We start from the raw sequence: 23,524 nt of genomic DNA, 5'->3' as shown, positions 1-23,524 counted from the left end.
GAGGGCCATCACGGACCTAGAGACACTCCCTTATGTCCTTCAGAGCCCCCTGAGCTCTCCAGCCCCCTAATCCCTCAAAGCCACCCAGCCTGACTACCAGCTCAAGAGTTCAACTCTGCAGCCTGACTACCCCCTAAAGGGTCCCAGAGTCCTTCAGCTACATTACCCCTTCAGAGGCCCTTAAAGTCTTTCAGCTTTACTAAACCCTCACAGCCCCTCAGCTTCTCTACTTCCCTCAGAACCCTCAGTATTTTCCTCCCTCCGACACCAACATTCAAACACATTCTTCGTGGCAGGCTGGGGAACGTTTTCTTCCTCCTGACCAGCCATGGAAGGGGCTCTATGCTCCATACTCCTGACCCCTGCACTCCATCATTGTGTTGGCTGCATATTGTAATGATTGCCCATTGGCTGCCTGTGTAGTGTAATAATTGCCCTTTCTAGGCCATGTATGGTCAGGATGGTCACCGTCTTGTCTATATAAATATACAATAATAAACAATAATGTCAATGCGGTTTGTTTAAAGGAGCATATTACTAGAATTTATCTCCAAAATGAAGAAAATGTTCCGGCCCTGTATGTGAGGAAATGTTCTGCCACTGAAGGGGTTAATCTAGGTCTCCACACTATATATATGTGTATCATCATCTGCTGGAGATAAAAGACATCACAGTGACTATGGAGGAAGAGGACGGACATGACGGGGGGTTACTGGGTGTAAATAGAAAATAAGATCTTATTACCTCCTCTACTGCCACTTCCAGCAATGTTTTCTCTCTACTTCCTCCCAACTCCCCTCTCACCTGGAACTTCCTGCCTGTAACTGACATCACTTCTTGTCTGTCATCCATAGAGACTTCCTGTCTGGGTAGAAGTGAGATCACCACCTTGTGGAGCTCAGAGGAATTGCAGCCTGAGAAACATCTCGTAGTGTGAACACGGCCTTGTGCTGTGTGCAGGGCCAGACTTACAATTGGGCTTGACTGGGCTCAAGCCGATGGGCCCCGCCCAGTAGGGGGCCCCACCCGATTACGTTTTAAATACCGTATTTTTCGCTCAATAAGACTTGGGGAAAGTGCCTGTGCGTCTTATGGAGCGAATATTGAGCAGGAGTCGCCGCCACAGCCGCTCGCTCCGTGCACACACACACCACCTACTTGGTCCGCCCTCACTCGCTCCAGCTAACCAGAAGCCGGCCCCGCCCAAGGCAATGCCGTGCCACTCCCAATCGCGGCGCCGCTAGCCGGGGTAACACGAGAGTCTGCTGTTAGTGTTACAAATCATGGCCATTGACCCCATGACATTTCTGGGGACACCTTCCTCCTGAGCTGCTGCGAGCCAATGGGGGCAGAGTGAGGCAGGGCCAACTGCCAGAATGAGTGCGATGGGCAGTGAGATGGAGAAGCGGCGTGTGTTTAATGCTGAAATCTATAGTATGTATATTATGGGAGTATTTATTTGGAAATCATGCTAGGTGCTTAGATAGATGGGACAAGACATGGCTAACTACACCGCTTCTCACCTTCTTTTCTTACTATTTAAATATCTTTGCTTGTATTATGACAGTGGTGTGTGCATACTGAGCTATATATCCATAGGAACATGGGAGACACATGGGAGATCTACACTGTATGGTCTTATAGGATCCAATTACTTGCTCTTCAGATTATACTCACATAAACACTGGTGTATCTTTATTTATTATACGAATATATATCACTGGCTAACGTACTGTCCACTGACTAATGTACATTTTATTGGTCAGGCTTCTGTATGGGTCAGAATATTTTTTTTCTTGTTTTCCTCCTCTAAAACCTAGCTGCGTCTTATGGTCAGGTGCGTCTTATGGAGTGAAAAATACGGATCTTCTTTACGTTTATGTATCATTTTGTTCTATTTAACCCCTTCCCGCCGAGCGTACGCAGATGTGCGTACTCGGCTTCCGGGGGGTATACCGGGATAATGCCCGAATCTGCAGGCATCATCCCGGTACCGTTTTTTCCAGCGGGCGATTGGCTATCCAGCCACAACAACCGAAGCGGCTGAAAGCCGCTCGGCTGTTATGCCGGAGGAGCGGGAGGGGACGTCCCCCCTCCCGCCGCCTCCCGCCGCTGTTACCGGTGCTCCTGCTCAATTGGGAGCACCAATTCCACATCCGCTGCCTCCGGCTGCTGGGGAGGAACTGGAATGAAGCTGTAATCGGCTTCGTTCCAGTATCCTTATAGTAAACACGGAAGTGACGTCATGACGTCACTTGCCGTTTACTCGGCTGCCAATGGCGCCGGTTTGAAAAAAATTTACAGTATTCAGAATCACCGTTTTCGGCGATCTGAATACTTTGAAGTGTAAAGGAGGGATCTGGGGTCTTTTAGACCCCCGATCCCTCCATAAAGAGTACCTGCCACCACCTATTACTGTCACAAGGGATGTTTACATTCCTTGTGACAGCAATAAAAGTGATCAAATTTTTTTTTTTTTAAACAATTTATTAATAAAAAAAAAAATATATATATATATATATATATTTTTTAAAGCACCTGCCGTCCCTGCGAGCTCGCGAAGCAAAGAAAACGCATACGGAAGTCGCGCCCGCATATGTAAACGGTGTTCAAATCACACATGTGAGGTATCGCCGCGATCGTCAGAGCGAGAGCAATAATTCTAGTACTAGACCTCCTCTGTAACGCTAACCTGGTAACCGTGAAAAAGATTTAAAGTGTCGCCTATTGAGATTTTTAGGTACCGTACTTTGTCGTCAATCCACAAGTGTGTGCAATTATAAAGTGTGACATGTTTGGTATCTATTCACTCGGCGTAACATTATCTTTCACATTATGCAAAAAAATTGGGCTAATTTTACTGTTACGTTTTTTTTTAATTCATGAAAGTGTCCCTTTTCCCAAAAAGTTGCGTTTAAAACACCGCTGCGCGAATACCGTGTGACATAAAATATTGCAACAATCGCCGTTTTATTCTCTAGAGTCTCTGCTAAAAAAATATATATAATATTTGGGGGTTCCAAGTAATTTTCTAGCAAAAAATATGGATTTTAACTTGTAAACACCAAATGCCAAAAATAGGCTTAGTCATGAAAAGGTTAAAGTAATGTATAGATATGATATGATATAAGTAGGGCCTGAAAGTCACTCATGCCCAGGTGCCCTCACCACCCTTAAGTCCTGTCCTGGCTGTGTGTGTACAGTATGTACTGTACTAACATTCTGACCACTAACAGTTGAGGTGAATAGCATTGATTATCTCATTATAATGGCGTCTGAAAGTGGGTGGTAGATATTACATAGCTCCATACTTTCTGAGATGAGGACAAGGGACGGCTATTAGCAAAAGTATGTAGATGTAGGACACACACGCTACCGCGCCCTCTTAAATAAAGGCAAATTATATAAATGTAGCATCCTCTACCATAAGGTAAGTTCTAGTTATGCCGCGTACACACGACCGGACTTTTCGAGGGACTAGGTCCGACGGACTTTTGGTGGAGTTCTGATGCAGTTCTGACGGACTTTCCGAATGAACGGACTTGGCCACACACAATTACACCAAAGTCCGACGGATTTGAACCTGATGACGTGTGACCGGACTAGAATAAGGAAGTTCATAGCCAGTAGTAGCCAATAGCTGCCCTCGCGTTGGTTTTTGTCCGTCGGACTAGCATACACACGAGCGGATTTCTCGGTAGGAACTGGGTCCGGCGGAGTTCCAGCAGAAAAATTTGAAACATGTTCCATTTCTAAAGTCTGTCAGATTTTTGCAAATCAAAAGTCTGCTGCAGCCCACACACGATCGAATGGTCCACCGGAATCGTTCCGTCGGACCTTTGATGTCAAAAAGTCCAGTCGTGTGTACGCGGCATAAGGGTTGTTTTACTAGGTTTATTCAGCACAGGCAAATTTAGGCAGGCTTGTGCTGCCAGCTAGGCCTGTCTATTTTGATTCTGGGGCTGGGAGTGTTTAGAGTAGCAGTGGGTGTGACCACCTGGACTCCACTCTGAGGTGCCTCCCCTGCTTCCAGGAAGAATATTCTGGAAGAGGAGGCTGGGCCTAGAGCTGGAGTAGCAGATAGCACATGTGGGAGCTCTAAACAATCTTTAACTGGCATTGGCAGGGGGCGGGCCTCCTATATATGCTGAGGTCACATGCTGCTGGGGAGGAAAGTCGACTGGGTGAAGTGAGGAATGGAGTGCTAGACAGCAGCAGGACCAGGGCCGCTGATAGGGCAGTACAACCAGTTGTACCGGGCCTGGCCAGCAGGGGGGGGGGCCCGAGCAGCTTTTAACTTCTAGCTAAAAAAAAAAAAAGCTAAATAACTATATTAACCCCCACCCACTTGATTACTAAGGTATATAAGGAATTGACTTGTGTGCATTTAGATCCACCTTCCTCTGTGTCCATTCGGTGGGAAAAAAAAATGGAAAAGAATATCATTTTTCTATTTTTCCAGACCTAAATGTGACAGATCAGAGGTAGCCTGATGTAAATGGACACAAGTCGGTGGTGTATGAAGACACAAACTGAATGGGCACAGATGTCAAAACACTGACATCTCTCCCATTCAGATGCAGTTATGATTGGTGGGGCACTGTAAATGTTACATGTTCCAGCTCCTGCCTCCAGACCCCCCCCCCTCCCACAAGGACAGTGTGGAGGCAGGGGCCGAATGAGGGGCGGGCTGTGGGCGGAGCCAGGGTGGGTTGTGGGTGGGGTCAATGGGGGCCCCGTCAGGTAGGCTGTATGGGGCCCCATGATTTCTAACAGTGGCCCTGAGCAGGACCATACACCCATCGGGGGTGGGGGGGGGGTGTGGGATCGAAGGAGGAGGCCCTGGGGAGAACTGTGAGTGAACATTGTCTTCACACGGTCGTTGGCAATGTCTCTGTCACCACACGGTCAGTGGCAGGGAGCTCCTGGAGCAGAGAGGGCAGGAGAAGCTGTGGACGCATGGTCCAGGCAAATTCCTCATCAAGGACTCAGGGCTGCAAGGTTGGAATATCCGTGAGTGTTACCACAGTGGATGGCCGGAGGTGACATGGAGTCTGTGAGGGGAACTGTGTTAGTACATGGTCACTAATGGAGTCTGCAGCATCAATACACACGGTGGATGATAGAGAATCCTGGATCAGAGAAGAGACTGTGGGGATCTGTGTCAAATCAGTGTGGCCAGGGAACACATGATTTGCAAGTTGGACTGGCTGTGAGCAGTAGTCCATTTCCTAGAACATAGACTTCAACCTACTAGGCCTCTATGGAGAGGTTCTGCAGGCCTCAGGCCTAGTAGCAGCGAGTCACCAGAGCCAGTAGAGGAGCTTATTCAGAGTGAGTTCTTCATACCAATTAGAAGAGGATGTGTTATACCCTCATGTAACTACAAGTTGTGCAGGAGGAATCCAAGTGTGCAAGGAGAAGCAAGTTTGGGCTGAAGGTGAAGAGAACTAAGACCATTACTTTTACACGGTCAAAAGTGATGTTTCTGTCCCTCACACGGTGATGGATGGAGAACTCTAAAGCCCCGTACACACGACCGGACTTTTCAACATCCAAAGTCTGACGGAATGATTCCGGCAGACTATTCGATCGTGTGTGGGCTGCAACGGACTTTTGATTCACAAAAGTCTGACAGACTTTAGAAATGGAACATGCTTCAAATTTTTCCGCCAGAACTCTGCCGGACCCAGAAATCCGCTCGTGTGTGTGCTAGTCTGACGGACTAAAACCGACGCTAGGGCAGCTATTGGCTACTGGCTATGAACTTCCTTATTCTAGTCCAGTCATACGTCATCACATTCGAATCCGTCGGACTTTGGTGTGATTGTGTGTGGCCAAGTCCATTCATTCGGAAAGTCCGTCAGAACTCCGTCGAAAGTCTGCCGGACTTAAGTCCTGTCGTGTGTACGCGGCATTAGTAACAGTAGTCTGCATGGAGATGCAGGGAGCAATAGTCTGCAAAGGAGATACAGAGGGAGCTACAGGAGAAGATTTATGCTTACTCAAGTGTGCACATTCTTTTTTCAGGCTCTAATGGATCAAAGTATATTGAAACTTGTAAATATGATGGCAATGACTTATTCTATGGGCATCCCATATCCCAATCCCTATACAAGTTGTATCCCCCCAATAAAACAACGAAAACAAAGCTCCCAAATGACTGCTCATTGTCTCTGGAGGGGATGTATGAAGTCTGGCAGTGGGGTGATTGGGCAGATTGTTTTGTCAGTGGTCCTAACACCATGGCTACATAAAAAAGAAAAAAATATATGTATAAATTGTAGCACTGACTCCCGAAAGAGTGGCTGAATTTATTGGGCTTACTGTTACCTTCTTCACCTCGTATGCGTCTAGGATTTTGTCCGGCCGGACTTGGTAGTGGTCTTCCATTGTGGTTCCGGGAAGATTTTGTACGCTCCACTTTCTCCAAAGCGGGCATGGTGACATCAGTAATGGTGGAAAAATGTATGTCCATTAGCTCCAGAGTGGTTTCTCCCACAGTAGCAATAGTGGAAGCGGTGGCATCCCCCTTAGGGATACTAGCAGTATCAGGCATCGCTGTTGTAGAAGGCCTCACCACAGGAGCATAGATGGCAGGCTCCTCGGTTGCCACGCCTGTGGCCCAGTCCACGCGGTAGGCCTTTGGTAGCGTGATTCACTGCTCTACATTGAAGAGGTATTCCCCACAGCCAGGACAGTGAACAAATGGCCGAGGGTTCACAAACAGTCCTTCACATCTTCCACAGAGCATCTCCAGGGCCTCGATGTCTCCTGATGCATATAGGATGAACCGCCCTTGAGGGGCAAGGCGGATCCCTGTATCAGTCAACACAGCTCCAGGGAGTCTCACACCCATATGAACTCCCACTGACGGGATCTGGGGTCCCATGCTGGGCGACATTCCCGGAACACTAAACATTTCTGGGTTAATGGTTTTCTATCTCTCCACCGTGATAACACGACTTGCTCCTTCCTCTCCCACAACACAGTCACGCAGTGCCTCGTGCAGGGAAACTAAACAAGCTAGACTCCTCCCACTGGTTCCTCTGGCTGCGCAACTCGCGGGCTCTATCCAGGCTCCTCCCACGCTTATGCGCCAACAGTGGATGTCCATAATTTTTCACAAAATGGCGCAGCCCACACATGTAGCACTGACTCCCAAAGAAGCGGCTGAATTTATTGGGCTTACCGTTACCTTCTTCACCTCGTATGCGTCTAGGGGTTTCCAGAGGTAGATGGCCCAAGAACTGTAGAGACTGACGACAGATCCACTTAAAGGGATTTTTATTTGCAAAAAAGTAGTTAACAAACAGTCTTTCAGTGTAGGATCAGAGGGTCTAGGTGAAAAGTCCTGGTACTCTTAATGTTAAATTCCGTATGAAACAGTCTCTCACTTTGAATAAATCCAGAGAATAGCCATTCACAACTGGATCCTCACCCTAGTTGGATAGTTCTTCTCTCACCAGGCCTAGCAGCCAACAGGGTACTCGAGTCAGGAATAAGTCTCTGCCACAGACTTTGCTATAGAACACGTTAGGGAAACTTGAATGTTTGTAGAACACTCGTGTGGTACCAGTATCTTGCAGCCGGTCCAGCGATACCGCACAAGACTGGATTCACTTAGGTCCTTCAGCTTTTCCAGGCTCTTGAGAAGCCAACCCTTGCATGGACTTCTCCCGAAGAGTCCTCCCCTGGATAACTTCACAGTCGCTGGGCCTCTCCACTAACCGAGACGGCGCCGGACCACCTCCGAATCCTCCTTTCAGTTTCCTCGCCACAGGCCAGCCAGCTCCGAGACGTAAAGTCGGGTGGATCCGCACCCCAGGCCATGGAAGTCCTGGGGGCTGGTCAGGAGGACCAGGACCATGTAGTCAGAACATACTTCTGGACCAGAACCCTGAAACACATGACATCCGCACTTTAAATACCCTCTCCCAGAAGGCACAGCAAGAGTGACACTCCCACTGGGCTGGTTCTGAGAGAAAGTAACCTTAATGCACCTATCTAGACTGTGTTTCCATGCCTGCTGCAAGTGACAGCACCACCTATGGCCAGGCAGAACACCCGGCAGTCCAGTCAGACTGATGCTGAGGTCAAAATTTAGAGTACTCAGACCGAAACCAAACTGCGGTTTAAGGGTAACTTTAAACTTCAAAAACACATGCGCGTGCTCTTCAGGAGCCAGTGCTACATAATATATTAGTTAAACCCACAAGTGCTTTTTCTTACCATTATAATTCCTTTATATTGGCTTTTGAAATTTACAAATACAGAAATGTAGAAATTGATTGAAAATGTTTAGCACTGGGAGATAAATATTGCATTTTATATACAACTATATAGATCAGACCCAAATGAGGAGGAAAGAGAGACTTTGTTCCAAATCAGGGACTGTTGGGAGCTATGGCACTAGGCAGCAAGTGAACATGTTAACCCTGAAGTTGATGTGTTGAACGCAAATAAAATGGGCATTACAGTTTGTTGTGGATGGCTGGGTGTGTTTGTGTCACTAACCTGGGGAAGAGATGGCACCAGGATGCAGTATAGAAAGAGGACAAGCTGGTGGAGGCAGTGTAATGCTTTGACTGGTGGAGTCCATGCCTTGATGGCAGCAAAAGGGGGCCCAACTCAATATTAGAGGGGCGATCCTAATGTTCTGGTGGGTGGTCCTAATGTTCTGGTGGGTGGTCATAATGTTCTGGTGGGCAGTGTTGCCAACCGTCAGTATTTTTACTGGCAGCTAGTAATAATCAAGGAAATTTTCTCCTGCCAGTAAATGCCAGTAAAAGTAAAAGGTTGCCAGTACGCTCGGCTTGGTCCGGAGTGCCTGTTACAGTGTGATCGGGAGGCTCTGGCGGAGGCGGTGCCTGAGCATGTTGTGTGATGTCCTAGTGCAGTGGAGCTGAGCAGAGCAGCCAGAGCCTCATGTGTGGGTATGGGAGCAAGGCATACTGGGACCATCAGTGCTGTTTAGACTGGAGGGACCACTTGGCTTGGAGAGAGACTGTGAATCAGAAGGGGACGTGTCAGTGAGGTCTCATCATCATCTGTGCTGCTGCACACTGGTATCAGTGTCATTGTGAGAGTCAACTTCATATGTGTGTACCGTCCATTCTAATTTCTTGCCCTCCTGAGGCCTGTCCCTGAGCTACTTACTTACTATATTGAAAATAAAATAAGAAATACATGTTTTTGCCTAAAGCCCCGTACACACGAGCGGACTTTTCGACATCCAAACTCCGACGGACTGAGTCCGTCAGACTATCCGATCGTGTGTGGGCTGCAACGGACTTTAGCTTCGCTAAAGTCTGACGGACTTTAGAAATGAAGCATGCTTCAAATTTTCCCGACGGAACTCCGCCGGACCCGGTCCCCTTCGAAAAATTCGCTCGTGTGTGTGCTACTCCGACGGACTAAAACCGACGCTAGGGCAGCTATTGGCTACTGTCTATGAACTTCCTACGTCGAATCCAGTCGTACGTCATCACGTTCGACTCCGTCGGAGTTTGGTGTGATGGTGTGTGGTCAAGTCCGTTCGGTCGAAAAGTCCGCCAGAACTCCGTCGGAACTCCGTCGGAACTCCGGCGGAACTCCTTTGGAGGTCTGTCAGACTTAATCCCTCTCGTGTGTACGGGGCATTATTATCCACCTTAAATCATATTGCTAATTGCATATTGTACATATTGTTTGTAACCTAAATACTCTAATTTCCACTTAAAACTGTAATTTTGTAACTTTTGGAAATGCCAGTAAAAACTTGGCTGTGCCAGTAAATTTTAGGTGTTGTGTCAGCAAATTTCTCTGGTAGATTGGCAACACTGCTGGTGGGTGGTCATAACATTCTGGTGGGTGTTTCTAATGTTCTGGTGGTCGGTTATAATGTTCTGCTGGGTGGTTATAATGTTCTGGTGGTTATAATGTTCTGGTGGGTGGTCATAATGTTCTGGTGGGTGGTCATAATGTTCTGGTAATGGGGGTTATATTGTTCTCGTTGGTGGTTATAATGTTCTGGTGGGTGGTCATAATGTTCTGGTGGGTGGTCATAATGTTCTGGTGGGTGGATATAATGTTCTGGTGGGTGTTTTATAATGTTTTGGTGGGTGTTTTATAATGTTCTGGTGGGTGGATATAATGTTCTGGTGGGTGGATATAATGTTCGGTGGATGGTATAATGTTCTTGTGGGTGGATATAATGTTCGGTGGATGGTATAGTGTTCTGGTGGGTGGGTATAATGTTATAGTGGGTTGTCTTAATGTTCTGGTGGGTGGGTATAATGTTCGGGTGGGTGTTTTATAATGTTATGGTGGGTGGTACATGAATACACAACTTAGTAGAGAAAAATAAAATGAAATAAAGGAAAAAATAATTCCACCGCTATTATATTCTCAGCAGATGCTAATAGGCTGAAGAAGATCTGTTGAAAAAAAGAGGGGTGCTAATAAGCTGTAGGAGATCTACTTATTTTTTATCTCCCTCCCTTTTTTCTCATCAGATCTCCTGCAGCCTATTAGCACCCAAGAGAATAAAATGGTGGTATTTCCAGATTTTTATTAGGAAACACAAAATGTCAGTAAAAAACTCAGTAAAGGTAATTTTGGTCCACAGACACAATCTATCTCCCAGTTCATAGATTCCTAGAGAATAGGGATGAGCTTCAAGTTCGAGTCAAACTCATGTTCGACTCGAACATTGCCTGTTCGCCTGTTCAGCAAACAGTGAACAATTTGGGCTGTTCGTGGCAAATTCAACGGAAACGGAAACCTGCGTTACATCAGGGGGGGGGGGAGTCACCCATACGTCATTGGGGAACCCCTGGCTTCCCTCACCAGCGTCAGAGGGGGCGGGGTGAGGTGACGGGTGGCCCCGTCCTCCTAATATAAGAAACGTCAGCGCTGGGATCCCCGCAGTGTCTCCTCAGTGGAGACAGAAGACAGATGCATGGACTGCACTTGACTGAAAATCACCCGTCGCTGGATCAGATCAGCCATCGCTGGACCCCGGAGAGATGATCATCCATCGCTGGATAGCAAGAGTGGATTACCACCGCTGGAATCTTTTTTTTATTTTTAATAAAGGAATTTTTCAAAAGTGTGTTTGTCTTATTTAACCATTTTTACACTTTCTTTGTGAAATGGTAGGGGTACTTTTGTACCCCCTTACCATTTCAAACGGGTGGTGGGATCTGGGGGTCCCCTTGTTAAAGGGGGCTTCCAGATTCTGATAAGCCCCCCGCCCACAGACTCCCACAACCACCGACCAGGGTTGTGGGGATGAGGCCCTTGTCCCCATTGATAGGATCAGAGTTCTAGCTTAAGTTATGAGTTGACATTATTTGTACAAAATTGCTATGTTATAAGATACGTATTGTGAAAAGTGTAAAGTCACTCAGACTACGCCCATCTGCTGACCATACGATGGAGAAAGGCTGTTTACTCCTTATCTGATATTTTTGTGTTTTTTCCCTTATTATGGTACTTTTGTTTTGTATGACACATCAATTTTGAGGGTATATAAGAACTGTGAAAACAATAAACCTTTGGCCATTCAGCTTGGATTTGGGCTACAGAAAAGGTCTCCTGTATTTCATTTCTATCAGAAGCATAAGATTTGAACTCAGCATTACAAAGAGGAAAAGCAATTGGTTTGAGAATTGCACTTAACACCATCAACATGGGGACATGGTGCTTTGAGGGGTCACAGACCCCCAAAGCATCCTCCCAATGTTGAGGGCATGTGGCCTGGTACGGTTCAGGAGGGGGGGCTCTCTCGTCCCCCCCTCTTTCCCTGTGGCCTGCCAGGTTGCGTGCTCGGATAAAGGGTCTGGTATGGATTTTTAGGGGGACCCCCACGTCAGTTTTTTTTTTAATTTGATGCTGGGTTCCCCTTAATATCCATACCAGACCTGAAGGGTCTGGTATGGATATTTAAAGCGGAGGTCCACCCTAAAGTGGACCTTCCGCTCATCGGAACCCTCCCCCCCCTCCGGCGCCACAATTGGCACCTTTCAGGGGGGAGGGGGGTGCAGATACCTGTACGGGTGCAGATACCTGTACAGTACAGGTATCTGCACCCACTTCCGGGATAGCTCTCTGCGGAAAGGGGCGTAGATTACGCCCCTTTCCGCAAGTGCCCGCCCCTTTCCGCAAGTGCCCCGCTGCCTGCTGGGAAACACACAGATCCCAGAGGCAGCGGGGACTGTCCTTATTGCGCAGCGCGACTCGTGCATGCGCAGTAGGGAACTGGGAAATGAAGCCGAAAGGCTCCACTTCCTGATTCCCATACCCAAGATGGCGGCGGCAGCACCCGAGAGACGATCTAGAGATCGGCTTCGGGTGCCGACATCGCGGGCGCACTGGACAGGTAAATGTAACTATTTTAAAAGTCAGCAGCTGCAGTATTTGTAGCTGCTGGCTTTTAAAAAAAAAAAAAAAACGCGGAGTCCCGGCGGACTCCCGCTTTAAGGGGACCCCACGTCAATTTTTTTTTTAATTTGACGTGGGGTTCCCCTTAATATCCATACCAGACCTGAAGGGCCTGGTAATTGAATTTAGGGGAACCCCACGCTTTTTTTTTTTTTTTTATCAATGAATGAATTGTCGGCTCTGTAATACAGAGAACACTCATTGAGTGTTCTCTGTATTACGGGAGCCGACAATTCAAAGTGATTTTAAAAGACTTTTTTTCCTTGTGAAATGACACTTTGTGCAGGGACAGTTCTAAGCACAGGAAACATGCGCCCCTTCACAGGCATACTATAGACACCCCCCAGGTACGAAATTGAAAGGAATATTACACTTTTATTGTTTTACTTTAATCATTATTAAAATCACTGCTCCTGAAAAAACTGACGTTTTTAAAACTTTTTTTTGCATTGATCCATGTCCCCTGGGGCAGGACCCAGGTCCCCAAACACTTTTTTGGACAGTAACTTGCATATTAGCCTTTAAAATTAGCACTTTAGATTTTGAACGTTCGAGTCCCATATACTTTAATAGGGTTCTAAAGTTCACACAAAGTTTAGGTCTGTTCGCAGGTTCTGGTGCGAACTGAACAGGGGGTGTTCGGCTCATCCTTACTAGAGAAGAGTTTGTTGTGGAAGTGAAGTCAATGAAACCCGACACTCCCAGCTGAGAACGATGAAGGAGTTTACTATTCCAATCCTCCAAGCAGTTTTCTGGCTGGGAAGGTCTGGGAGTCAATATTTTCCCATCTCACCAGGAACAATGAAGGAGATTACTATTCAAATCCTCAACAACTAGTTTTCCCACTCGCTATATACCCAGCTGGCAGAGACAAGACTTCTTATAGAGTGTCAGCTTCTTGCATCATCCAGCATCAGGAAATGGGTGATAAATACAATGACCCCTCCCCTTATATCCATAAGTCCCACCCTCTTATCATCAAAATAAAAGATGTGAAAACATCTGTGATAAATTATCAACGCATTTCACCTCATCAGTATCCAGTGAAAAACCATAAAGTGACACCAAAGTTCATCCAACGTCTCCTTTATACTTCAATAAATGATATCACCATCAATAAATATCTCCAAAACCTCCAGAGCTTCTTGCTCCAAATCTCAGTGATACGCTTCAGCAAACCGTGTGTAATGGACTACAAAACACCTCCTTCCCCAAACACCAATCCCAGTGCTCTCTTGGTGCTCACAATCAGATTGTGCGCTCAGCAGACCTCCATCATCCTCTTACTAAGTGGCTCCAGAATATCTTTAGAGGAATCCTGGCTAAGAAAGGCTGGACTAGGAAGTCATATATTTCTATCCCCCTTGGTGGGAGTGGAGATGACCCATCTATAAGGATATACAGTACATACACACAGCACAAGGCCGTGTTCACACTATGAGACATTTTTCGGGGCTGCAGTTCCTCTGATCTCCACAAGGTGGTGATCTCACTTCTACCCAGACAGGAAGTCTCTATGGAAAACAGACAGGAAGTGATGTCAGGTACAGACAGGAAGTGATGTCAGGTATACATTTTGGGAGGAAGTAGAGAGAAGACATTGCTGGAAGTGGCAGTAGAGGAGGTAATAAGATCTTATTTTCTATTTACACCCAGTAACCCCTCCCCGTCATGTCCGTCCTCTTCCTCCATAGTCACTGTGATGTCTTTTATCTCCAGCAGATGATGATACACACATATATAGTGTGGAAACCTAGATTAACCCCTTCAGGATCAGAACATTCTCTTCATTTTTGAGATGATTCTCTTCATTTTGGAGATGTGTCACCTTTCCCACCAATCATCTTCTCACCTCATCAGTCTATACTAACAGATTATACCACTTTTATTACTGAGTGGGTGGGTAGTAATTTAGGGGGATTGGGATATGTATGTCTTTTTTTTTTAATAAGATTCAAATAAGAAGAAAGAGGGAAAAATGTCATTTTGTGGCAAATATCCTGAAAACAAATGTGTCCATAGTTATCCCAGTCTCAGATATTCATCCTAAAATGTGATCAGTAAAGACTCCGGAGTACATGGAGATCACAGGAATAGGATGTGTCCTGGCAAAGACAAAGTTCATCTTTCAGGTTAGAGGAGGTGGGACGCACACGGGAGAAATGACGCTGTGGGTACAGATACTTCACAGTGCGCCCCTCACAGCTCCTCCTCCCAATGTCCCACCATCCAGAGTCAGAGAATCCTATGACATCACACTTACCTCACAACTTCACCTAATGTCCCTCCATCTGTAGTCGGAGAATTCTATGACATCACACAAGACCGCACAGTTCCCCATCCCTCTATCCAGCTCTCTTTTCCAATACCCTTAGGATGTGGGCGGAACCCTTTGCATTCTCACAACCAAAGGTGAACTGTCGATCCTGTATTTTAAGCAATGGTGTCAGAATTCCTTATGCCAAGCTTTTAACCTACAAAGTGTGGGGGAGTTACTAAAACAGTTCGGTGAGGGGAGGATTCTGGGAATGCCATTTAATTTTACTATTCATGTTATTTGTGACATCTGCTAACAGGAGAGGTGACTGGGATGTGTCTGGATGGTGACTGTATCATTGTGTGTGTCAGGTTCCTATAAGGTGTCAGGATGTCACTGTCTATTTCTCCATGGAGGAGTGGGAGTATTTAGAAGGACACAAGGATCTCTACAAGGACGTCATGATGGACAATCAGCCGCCCCTCACATCACCGGGTAAGAGGAGACTTTATTGTAAAGGAGAGAGCAGTACGGAGGCTCCACCTAGATCCCCCATCATCTGATAAACACATAGAAACAATGTATTCAGTCAGTGTGTGTGTTTCCTACAGATGGATCCAGTAATGGGAACCCACCAGAGAGATGTCCCCGTCCTCTGTATTCCCGGGATTCCACACAGGAAGGTCACACCGTCCCTCACCATCATCAGGTAGATGATTGACAATTAGTAGATATGATTCATACCCAGCATGTTTGTTACAATGAATGTTTTTTGATATCTTTCAGAGTGGAAACCTCGGAGATTATAATATTATTGTAAAGGAAGAGTATAAAGAGGAGGATGAGGAGTATGGAGTGATGGAAGAGTTTTCAGAAGGACACAAGGATATGATGGAGCCACCTAATACCAGGAACCCACCAGAGAGATGTCCCCGTCCTCTGTATTCCTGGGATTCCACACAGGAAGATCGCATCATCCCTCACTGTTACAAGGTTTGTGGCATGGAGCATCTAGAACATGGACTTTTAGAGATGATGTGTGAATTTTTTTAATATGAGCTTATATTTTATAGTTGATATTTTCTTGGTGTAGGATGATGAGCTGATCGATATAAAGGGTGAGGGTAAAGCAGAAGAAGAAGAGAGGTATGTGAGGGATGATCAGCAGTCTGTGGAGGAGGATGGAATAACGGGGACATTTATAGAGGAGGACACTCCTACAGAGATCAGCACAGGTGGGTCATTAACACCAAATATTTTCCTCCACCCATACTGCTCACTGATTGGTCCAGAGTAGGGTGGGGACTGGGTGATATCAGCCTGTAATCCCCTGGTCACTTTCCTGAGCTGTGTTCCCCGTCCTGTATTCCTGTATTTCTCACAGATCATTTTCCTTCTCTGTGCTGCAGACACAATTTATGTATCTAGATTGGATTTTATGGAGATTCTGGGGATCAGCTGGCAGCAAAATGTTGATTTTCATCATAGACGTTACTAGACCTAGGCACCTGGCGTATGAGTTTTGGGCCTCCTTCCCCCATACCCGAATCTAGTAAGAACTCTGACAGAGCAATTCTCGCAGAGTTATGTGTTCTGTTGTCTGCTGGTTGTGCCGGGTGGAGGGATATGTCTGTATAGTCTCAGACCCAAGTCACTGAGTGCAGTCTCAGGAGATGGGAGGCAGCGGTGTGGGACCTCTGCAACTTGTCTCATGTAAACATTTAAGCTTCCACTTATTACTGAATACCTATATTATAGGTCCTGAAGCTTACACTGTATATTTATACTGTACATTACATACTCCTGACCCCTGTACTATATACATTATATTGTACATTACATCACTCTGATACTATATAGTCCTATCTGTTGTATCTTATACAATATGTTGTACATTACATAGTCCTGACTTCTGCTCTCTCCCCTCCCCCCACTGCTATATATAAATGTAATATGCATTCTCTTTTATTACACCCATTTTCTACCAGCTGGACATTTTATATCTGATGATGTGATTGGAGCATGGTGATAATAATATGATAACATTCTCACACTTTGGAACCCTAAACAGAAAGTGATAATGAGGGAGGAGTCACTAACGCAATGATGGTGGTCTTCAGGATCAGTCCAGTCTTCATCTTGGTTGTTCTCCCCCCATCCTCACTCTCTGACCTCTGGTGGGGCTCAGCCCCGCTGTTATTCATGACTAAATCATGGAATAAATAAGGAAGTGCAGGACTTCTTGTATTGGGAAGATGACAATGAGTGATAGAGGGGGAGGGGACACTCGTCCTATAATCCCCTCATCACTGTCACTCCTATAAAAGACAGTTCTCGTTGTTTCCTCCCTCTCTGACTAAGGTCCATGAATAAAGAAATGATCTGGTAGGAGATCAGAGGACCCATTTACTAGTTACCTTGAGGGGGGAATTGTAAGATCCTCAGAGACAAAGCTGCCTGATGTGGGCGGAGTCCTGGTTTAGGGGAACCAATCAGCTCATGTCTAGTAATAATCTTTGTATTTCTATTTTAGTAGATGGACGGGAGATGAGGAAAACCTCAGAGGATTGTCTCACTTTGTCTCCAGACTGTAAAGTAGAAGATGAGGACATCACACAGTATAGTCCAGGAGAAAACCCGACTACCTCAAATGTCCATCCGGCACCACACAGTGTAGATGGACCATCGCATTCCTCTTATCTTGAGGAACCTCAGACTGTGAGGGACGGTGCCGTCCTTCCAACAGATAAAAGCTTTGCCTGTACTGCGTGCGGGAAGTGTTTCCATTTTAAATCTGAACTTAATAGGCATAAAAGATCTCACACAGGTGAGAAGCCGTATTCCTGTCCTGAGTGCGTGAAATGTTTTTCACAAAAGTCCCATCTTTACAGACATCAAAAATCTCACACAGGTTACAAGCTGTATTCTTGTTCTGAGTGTGGGGAATCTTTTTCAAACAAGTACTCTCATTCCAGACATCAGAAATTTCACACAGGTGAGAAGCTGTATTCTTGTACTGAGTGTGGAAAATGTTTTTTAAAAAAATCAGAACTTGTCATACATGAGAGATCTCACACGGGGGAAAAGCCGTATTTCTGTTCTGAGTGTGGGAAATGTTTTTCAAAGAACTCCAATCTTTACAGACATCGGAAGTCTCACACAGGAGAGAAGGTATATTTGTGTCCGGAGTGTGGAAAATGTTTTTCAGAAAAATCCAGTCTTTATAGTCATCAGCGATTGCACACAGGAGAGAAGCCGTATTCCTGTTTTGAGTGTGGAAAATGTTTTGTACAAAAATCAGCTCTTGTCAGCCATCAGAGAACTCACACGGGGGAGAAGCCATATTCCTGTCCTGAGTGCGGGAAATGTTTTTCAGACAAGTCTAATCTTTACAAACATCAGAGATCTCACACGGGGGAGAAGCCGTATTCCTGTCCTGAGTGAGGGAATTGTTCCTCACTGAAGTCCTGTCTTCCTGTACATCAGGGATCCCACACAACCCTCGAGGTGTATTAGTGCCTTGAGTGCGGGAAATGTCTTCTATATGAATGTTGCTGGACATCACAGCTCTCATGTGGGGAAGAAGTACACCCTGATATACACCTCAGATATACTCCATGGCTGATCTTCATCATGTAAAAAACAGTTGATAAGGAGATCAGAGATCACCAAAGACATGGATGAAGTGTTGTACTGTGTTGCCCATTGATAGCAGTAGAAAAATAAAAATAGAGACATTACCTTTCATTGGCTGAATACATTTTGTGGTGTAACCTTTCACAAACACTTAGAGGTCTATTAAAAAAAAAAAATTTAATGAATGTGACCAGCATTCGCCCAGCTGTGATGAGCATTGGACATATTTTATTTCATATGATCATTGGCTCCATCTAGTAGAAATGTCTGTAAAGGAAATTAGTAAGTAGGGATGAGCCGAACACCCTCTGGTTTGGTTTGCACCCGAACATGCGAACAAACAAAAAAAATTTGTGCGAACACCGTTAAAGTCTATGGGACGTGAAAAATCAAAAGTGTTAATTTTAAAGGCTTATATGTAAGTTAGTGCCATAAGTGTTTGGGGACCTGGGCCCTGCCCCAGGGGACATGTATCAATGCAAAAAAAAATTGAAATGGCCGTTTTTTTCAGGAGCAGTGATTTTAATAATGCTTGAAGTGAAGCAATAAAAATGAAATATTCCTTTAAATATCGTGCCTGGGGGTCCCCTTCGTCTGCCTATAAAGTAGCACATATTTCCCATGTTTATAACAGTACCACAGCAAAATTAAATTTCTAAAGGAAAAAAATGTCATGCAAAATTGCTTGTGGCTGTAATGTATTGCCGGATCCCAGCAATATACATAGGTTCCCCCCTAGTCCATTCGGGTCTGGTATGGATATTAAGGGGAACTCTACGCCAACGTTTTAAAAAAAAAATGGTGTGGGTGTCCCCCAAAAATCCATACCAGGCACTTCAGGTCAAAGCAGCCTACCTATGTCCATCAATGCAGCTTGCCTGTGCCCAACAATGCAACCTGTGCCCAACAATGCAGCCTGTGTCCATCAATGCAGCCTACCTATTCAGGGGAAGAGAGGAGAGGAAGAGGATTGATGGCCGGATCATTAGAGCACCGCGGAACATCACTGTAACAGTTTTAATTTCAATTGCCGTGTTCCCACCCCTCGCTGTCACATACAGCCCCGCCTCCTGGTCTGGGGACTTTGATGCGCGTCACACGTCTGCTATCAGTGTAAACGTTTCCCCTTTAGTTACATAGTTACTGTACATAGTTTGTTAAGGTTGAAAAAAAAAAACACAAGTTTATTAAGCCCAACCTGTGTGTGTGCTTTTATGTCAGCATTACATTGTATATCCCTGTATGTTGTGGTCGTTTAGGTGCTTATCTAATAGTTTTCAAATTATCAATGCTCCCTGCTGATACTACTGCTTGTGGAAGAGAATTCCACATCCTTACCGTAAAGAAACCTCTACGCAGTTTAAGGTTAAACCACTTTTCCTCTTATTTTAGTGAATGGCTGTGAGTCTTTTTAAATTCCCTTTCACAGAAAAGTTTTATCTCTATTGTGGGGTCACCAGTATGCCTCCCATCCATGTGCCTGGCCCCTTTAAGGACGCCAGATTCATGGATGCCTATGGCAGGGACGGGAGGGTGTGGTACTTTTTGAAAGCACCTGATTAGAGCCAGAGGCTCTATTTGGCTTCAAAATAGGGTGGACTCGGGGTGCAGAGAGTGTGCTCTGATCCCACCCAATTATGTGACGATAGCGAATGAATTTTCGCTATTTTCACACTAACGCTACTCCCCACCAATCAGGGAGACAGGTCGTCCTGTTTCCAAATTCGCCAAAGCTCCATCTCTATCGGATGCCTGGTGCTTAGGAAGAGGAAGCACAGAGGAGACCCGAGGACGCGGCTGCTCTGGTGGACTCAGGACTGGCGGTAAGTGCCGGACCACCTGTGGGGGGGTGCTGTCCAAGCCGCGAGCAGGGGGTGCCATGAGCGGGGGGGCTTTCATTCAGAGCTGCGAACGGGGGGTGCTGTCCAAGCCACAAGAGGGGGGGTGCCATCAGCGGGGGGCTGTCACACAACTGACAACTGCCACTCATCCTTCATCTCCCGGCAATGGGGATCAATCAGTGCAAATTCTATGGACAAGAAAAAAAATCTACTCTTCTTCAATGTCCCCTTGATCCATCTTTCAAGAAATCATACTTTGGTGCAAAAATTTAACAAATAAACCAAAGTGTTATCAGTCACATATCAAATACTGTACATGTATATACAATAGTTGTAGAATGAGTATACACTGACCCTGACGCCGTGTACACACAATCGGACTTGGTCCGACGGACTATCCGACGGACTTTGCGGCTGAGGTCCACCGGACTTTCAAACGATCGGACTTGGCCACACACGATCACTCCAAAAGTCCGACAGATTCGAACGTGATGACGTAGAATAAGGAAGTTCATGGCCAGTAACCAATAACTGCCCTAGCGTTGGTTTTATTCCGTCGGACTAGCACACAGACGACCAGATTTTTCGACCGGACTCAAGTCCATCGGAAAGATTTGAAGCAAGTTTTATTTCTAGGTCCGCCTGACTTTTGGGAAGGAAAAGTCCACTGGAGCCCACACACAATCAAATTGTCCGACGGATTCCAGTCCGCCGGACCAAGTCTGTCAAAGTCCGATCGTGTGTACGCGGCATAACTGTTCCTTTGTCGTGTTTGATTCAAAGATAGACTGAGTAAAAAATAAAAATTCATCAAAAGCAATAACAAAATTGGATGATCAGAAGGTTAAAAAAATGAATAAATAAAACTATCTTATTTCAGATCATATGATGGACTTTATGAAAACAGTATCCATTTTGAGTTTCCATTTAACAAGATAAAATCTGGTTGGCTTATATGGGCAATTATTATTATTATTATTATTATTATTAATATAATTATATAGCACTTTGTGCAGTCCTTTACAGAATTAAAAAGGAGACAGAACAGCTCCAATATGGTTCAAGACAACCCTTGCTCACGAGAGCTTACACTAGGACTAAATATAATAATGAAACACAATATATACGTACACTGTATATGTGTATTTTTTTTTTTGTAAGAAGGGAGAGAAGGTTGAGTAGGTAGGTTCTTGCATCAACATAATTTTCTTGGCACTCCAAAACCTGCAACCAAAAAGGGTGTGTTTTATATATATATATATAGATATAGATATATATATATATATATAATATGTATATGTTTTCTTTTTTTTGTGTCTAGTATTTAATATAGTATAATCACGATAATAGAGTTCACCCCAGCCCTCAGAAAGTTTCACTGGATAGCTGCGGCTCCTTTGAGGGGGTTGTCACTTGAGCAGACATAGATGAGACATTATTATACCCCAGTCTATAAGCAGACATATCAGGTTTGACGCCGATTCAATCCTTGTATCACTGTCAGCAGTCAGGACTGGGATCAAATCGAACCCCATAGAGATGTCTGGCTAATAATCTACTTTTTCTTCTCTGATGGACTAGATATTGTTTGACTCAAAGTATTACCAGATATCCATCTGTGTGCACAATGCCTGATGGTCATCAGTATGTTGTGCTCATTGATGATGGTAAACTGTATCCACGCTGAACCACCATTCTACCATCTGATCTGAAGGGATAAACAGCGTTAATTGAATTTAGGGGCACAACGCAGGTTTCCGCTAATAATGATTACTAGCCCCTTCCAGTGGTGGCTGGTGCTCAAAGATTTTTGGGGGGGGGGGCCGCAAACAAATTGAAAAAATACTGAACCAACCCCCCCAAACGCAGCCACTTGTACCAATCAAATGCAGCCAGGTGTGTCCCCCCCCGGCTGTCACTAACCCCCCCCCACCCCCCGTGCATGCGTGGCCGGTCCGGAGGCGCTTTCCGCCAAAGTGGCAACCAATAGGATCGCCTAATGCTTTGGCCAATAGGGAGGCAGGTCTCACTGACCTAACTGCATCTGATGTAAAATGAGCCCTAAAACTAATACAGATGAAACATAAAGTGAAAATGAATTTTTTTGGGTTATATGGGATATTTGATGGTAATGTTTTATGTTGTAATGTGTTTTTGTTGTATCTGAGAGAAAAAAAAAACTATAAAAATGTGATAAAAATAAATAAAAAAAAAGAAGGGGGGAAGATAACTGAATGCTGTACATTATATACTAAGTTATAAAATAAAAAATTAAAAACATCTGATTTCATATCCATAGCAAGGAAAAGCGATGTAGCTCCATGATTTGTAAAGGCAGTTTAGCCTGATCCTTAGCAGAGGAGATGATCTCTTTTGGAAGTGGAAAGCAGATCACAATTTAGGGGCATTGATTACAAGTAGGGATGAGCTCGGTGTTCGATTCGAACGCATGTTCGACTTGAACATCGGCCGTTCGGCTGTTCGGCAAATTCAGAACTTTGTGGACCGTTCGCACCAAATTCGTGTGGCACGAACGGTCCACAATGCACTACGCCATCGCAGTGCATTGCTGGCTCATGATTGGCCAAGCTTGCACTATGACCCCGCATGCTTGGCCAGTCACAGCACCGGCAGTGAGGAGAGCCATAATTGCCCATAGGCAGGATGCCTGTGGCCAATTATAGCTCAGGGCGTTTAGTACACGCCCAACACTATATAAGGCCGCCAGCGCAGCAGCCTTGTGTAGTGCGTTGGCGTGCAGGGAAAGAGCTAGGCAGGGACGGTGTGTTCTTTTCTCAGCCATCTGCAGGAGTTAGTGGGTGTTGTGTGCCTCCAGCGCAGTATACACCTGTATCTACCCTTTATTGCTGTTGCTCTCTAATACAGCCATCTGCAGGAGTTAGTGGGTGTTGTGTGCCTCCAACGCAGTATACACCTGTATCTACCCTTTATTGCTGTTGTTCTCTAATACAGCCATCTGCAGGAGTTAGTGGGTGTTGTGTGCCTCCAGCGCAGTATATACCTGTATCTACCCTTTATTGCTGTTGTTCTCTAATACAGCCATCTGCAGGAGTTAGTGGGTGTTGTGTGCCTCCAGCGCAGTATATACCTGTATCTACCCTTTATTGCTGGTGTTCTCTAATACAGGCATCTGCAGGAGTTAAAGTGGGTGTTGTGTGTCTCCAGCACAGAATACACCTGAAGATACCCCTTATTGCTGGTGTTGTCTGTTGCATAGCTTGCATATTAGCCTTTAAAATTAGCACTTTTGATTACGAACGTTCGAGTCCCATAGACTTTAATAGGGTTCTAAAGTTCGTACGAATTTTAGGTCTGTTCGAAGGTTCTGGTACGAAACGAACCA

The 23,524-nt window shown here is 45.4% G+C and overlaps 2 protein-coding genes across 4 annotated transcripts in view; one reads left to right on the top strand and one right to left on the bottom strand.

The window, feature by feature from the left end:
* The window catches only part of LOC143989573 (uncharacterized), a 214,455-nt gene that overhangs the window by 125,225 nt on the left and 65,706 nt on the right, over nucleotides 1–23,524 (top strand). The window contains exons 1-3 of one of the 3 annotated variants that reach the window (XM_077489761.1): nucleotides 14,369–15,178; nucleotides 15,295–15,392; nucleotides 15,470–15,676. The exons of 1 other annotated variant lie outside the window; for it this stretch is intronic. In XM_077489761.1, the coding sequence (XP_077345887.1) occupies nucleotides 15,094–15,178; nucleotides 15,295–15,392; nucleotides 15,470–15,676 (390 nt within the window). In that variant the 5' untranslated portion in view covers nucleotides 14,369–15,093. Of the gene's footprint in view, nucleotides 1–14,368; nucleotides 15,179–15,294; nucleotides 15,393–15,469; nucleotides 15,677–23,524 lie in introns of those variants that run through there. One more of the 3 variants, XM_077489758.1, reaches the window with a different exon arrangement.
* Nucleotides 1–23,524, bottom strand: part of LOC143989916 (uncharacterized) — a 225,893-nt gene that overhangs the window by 153,934 nt on the left and 48,435 nt on the right. The window lies entirely within an intron of this gene.

The sequence above is a fragment of the Lithobates pipiens genome, unplaced genomic scaffold (assembly GCF_037356315.1).
Source record: "Lithobates pipiens isolate NorthernLeopardFrog02 unplaced genomic scaffold, aLitPip1_a1.2 Scaffold_18, whole genome shotgun sequence".
In the NCBI taxonomy this organism is placed as follows: Eukaryota; Metazoa; Chordata; class Amphibia; order Anura; family Ranidae; genus Lithobates; species Lithobates pipiens.
The sequence above is the reverse complement of the archived record's forward strand: the minus strand, read 5'-3'. Positions and strand labels throughout refer to the sequence as shown.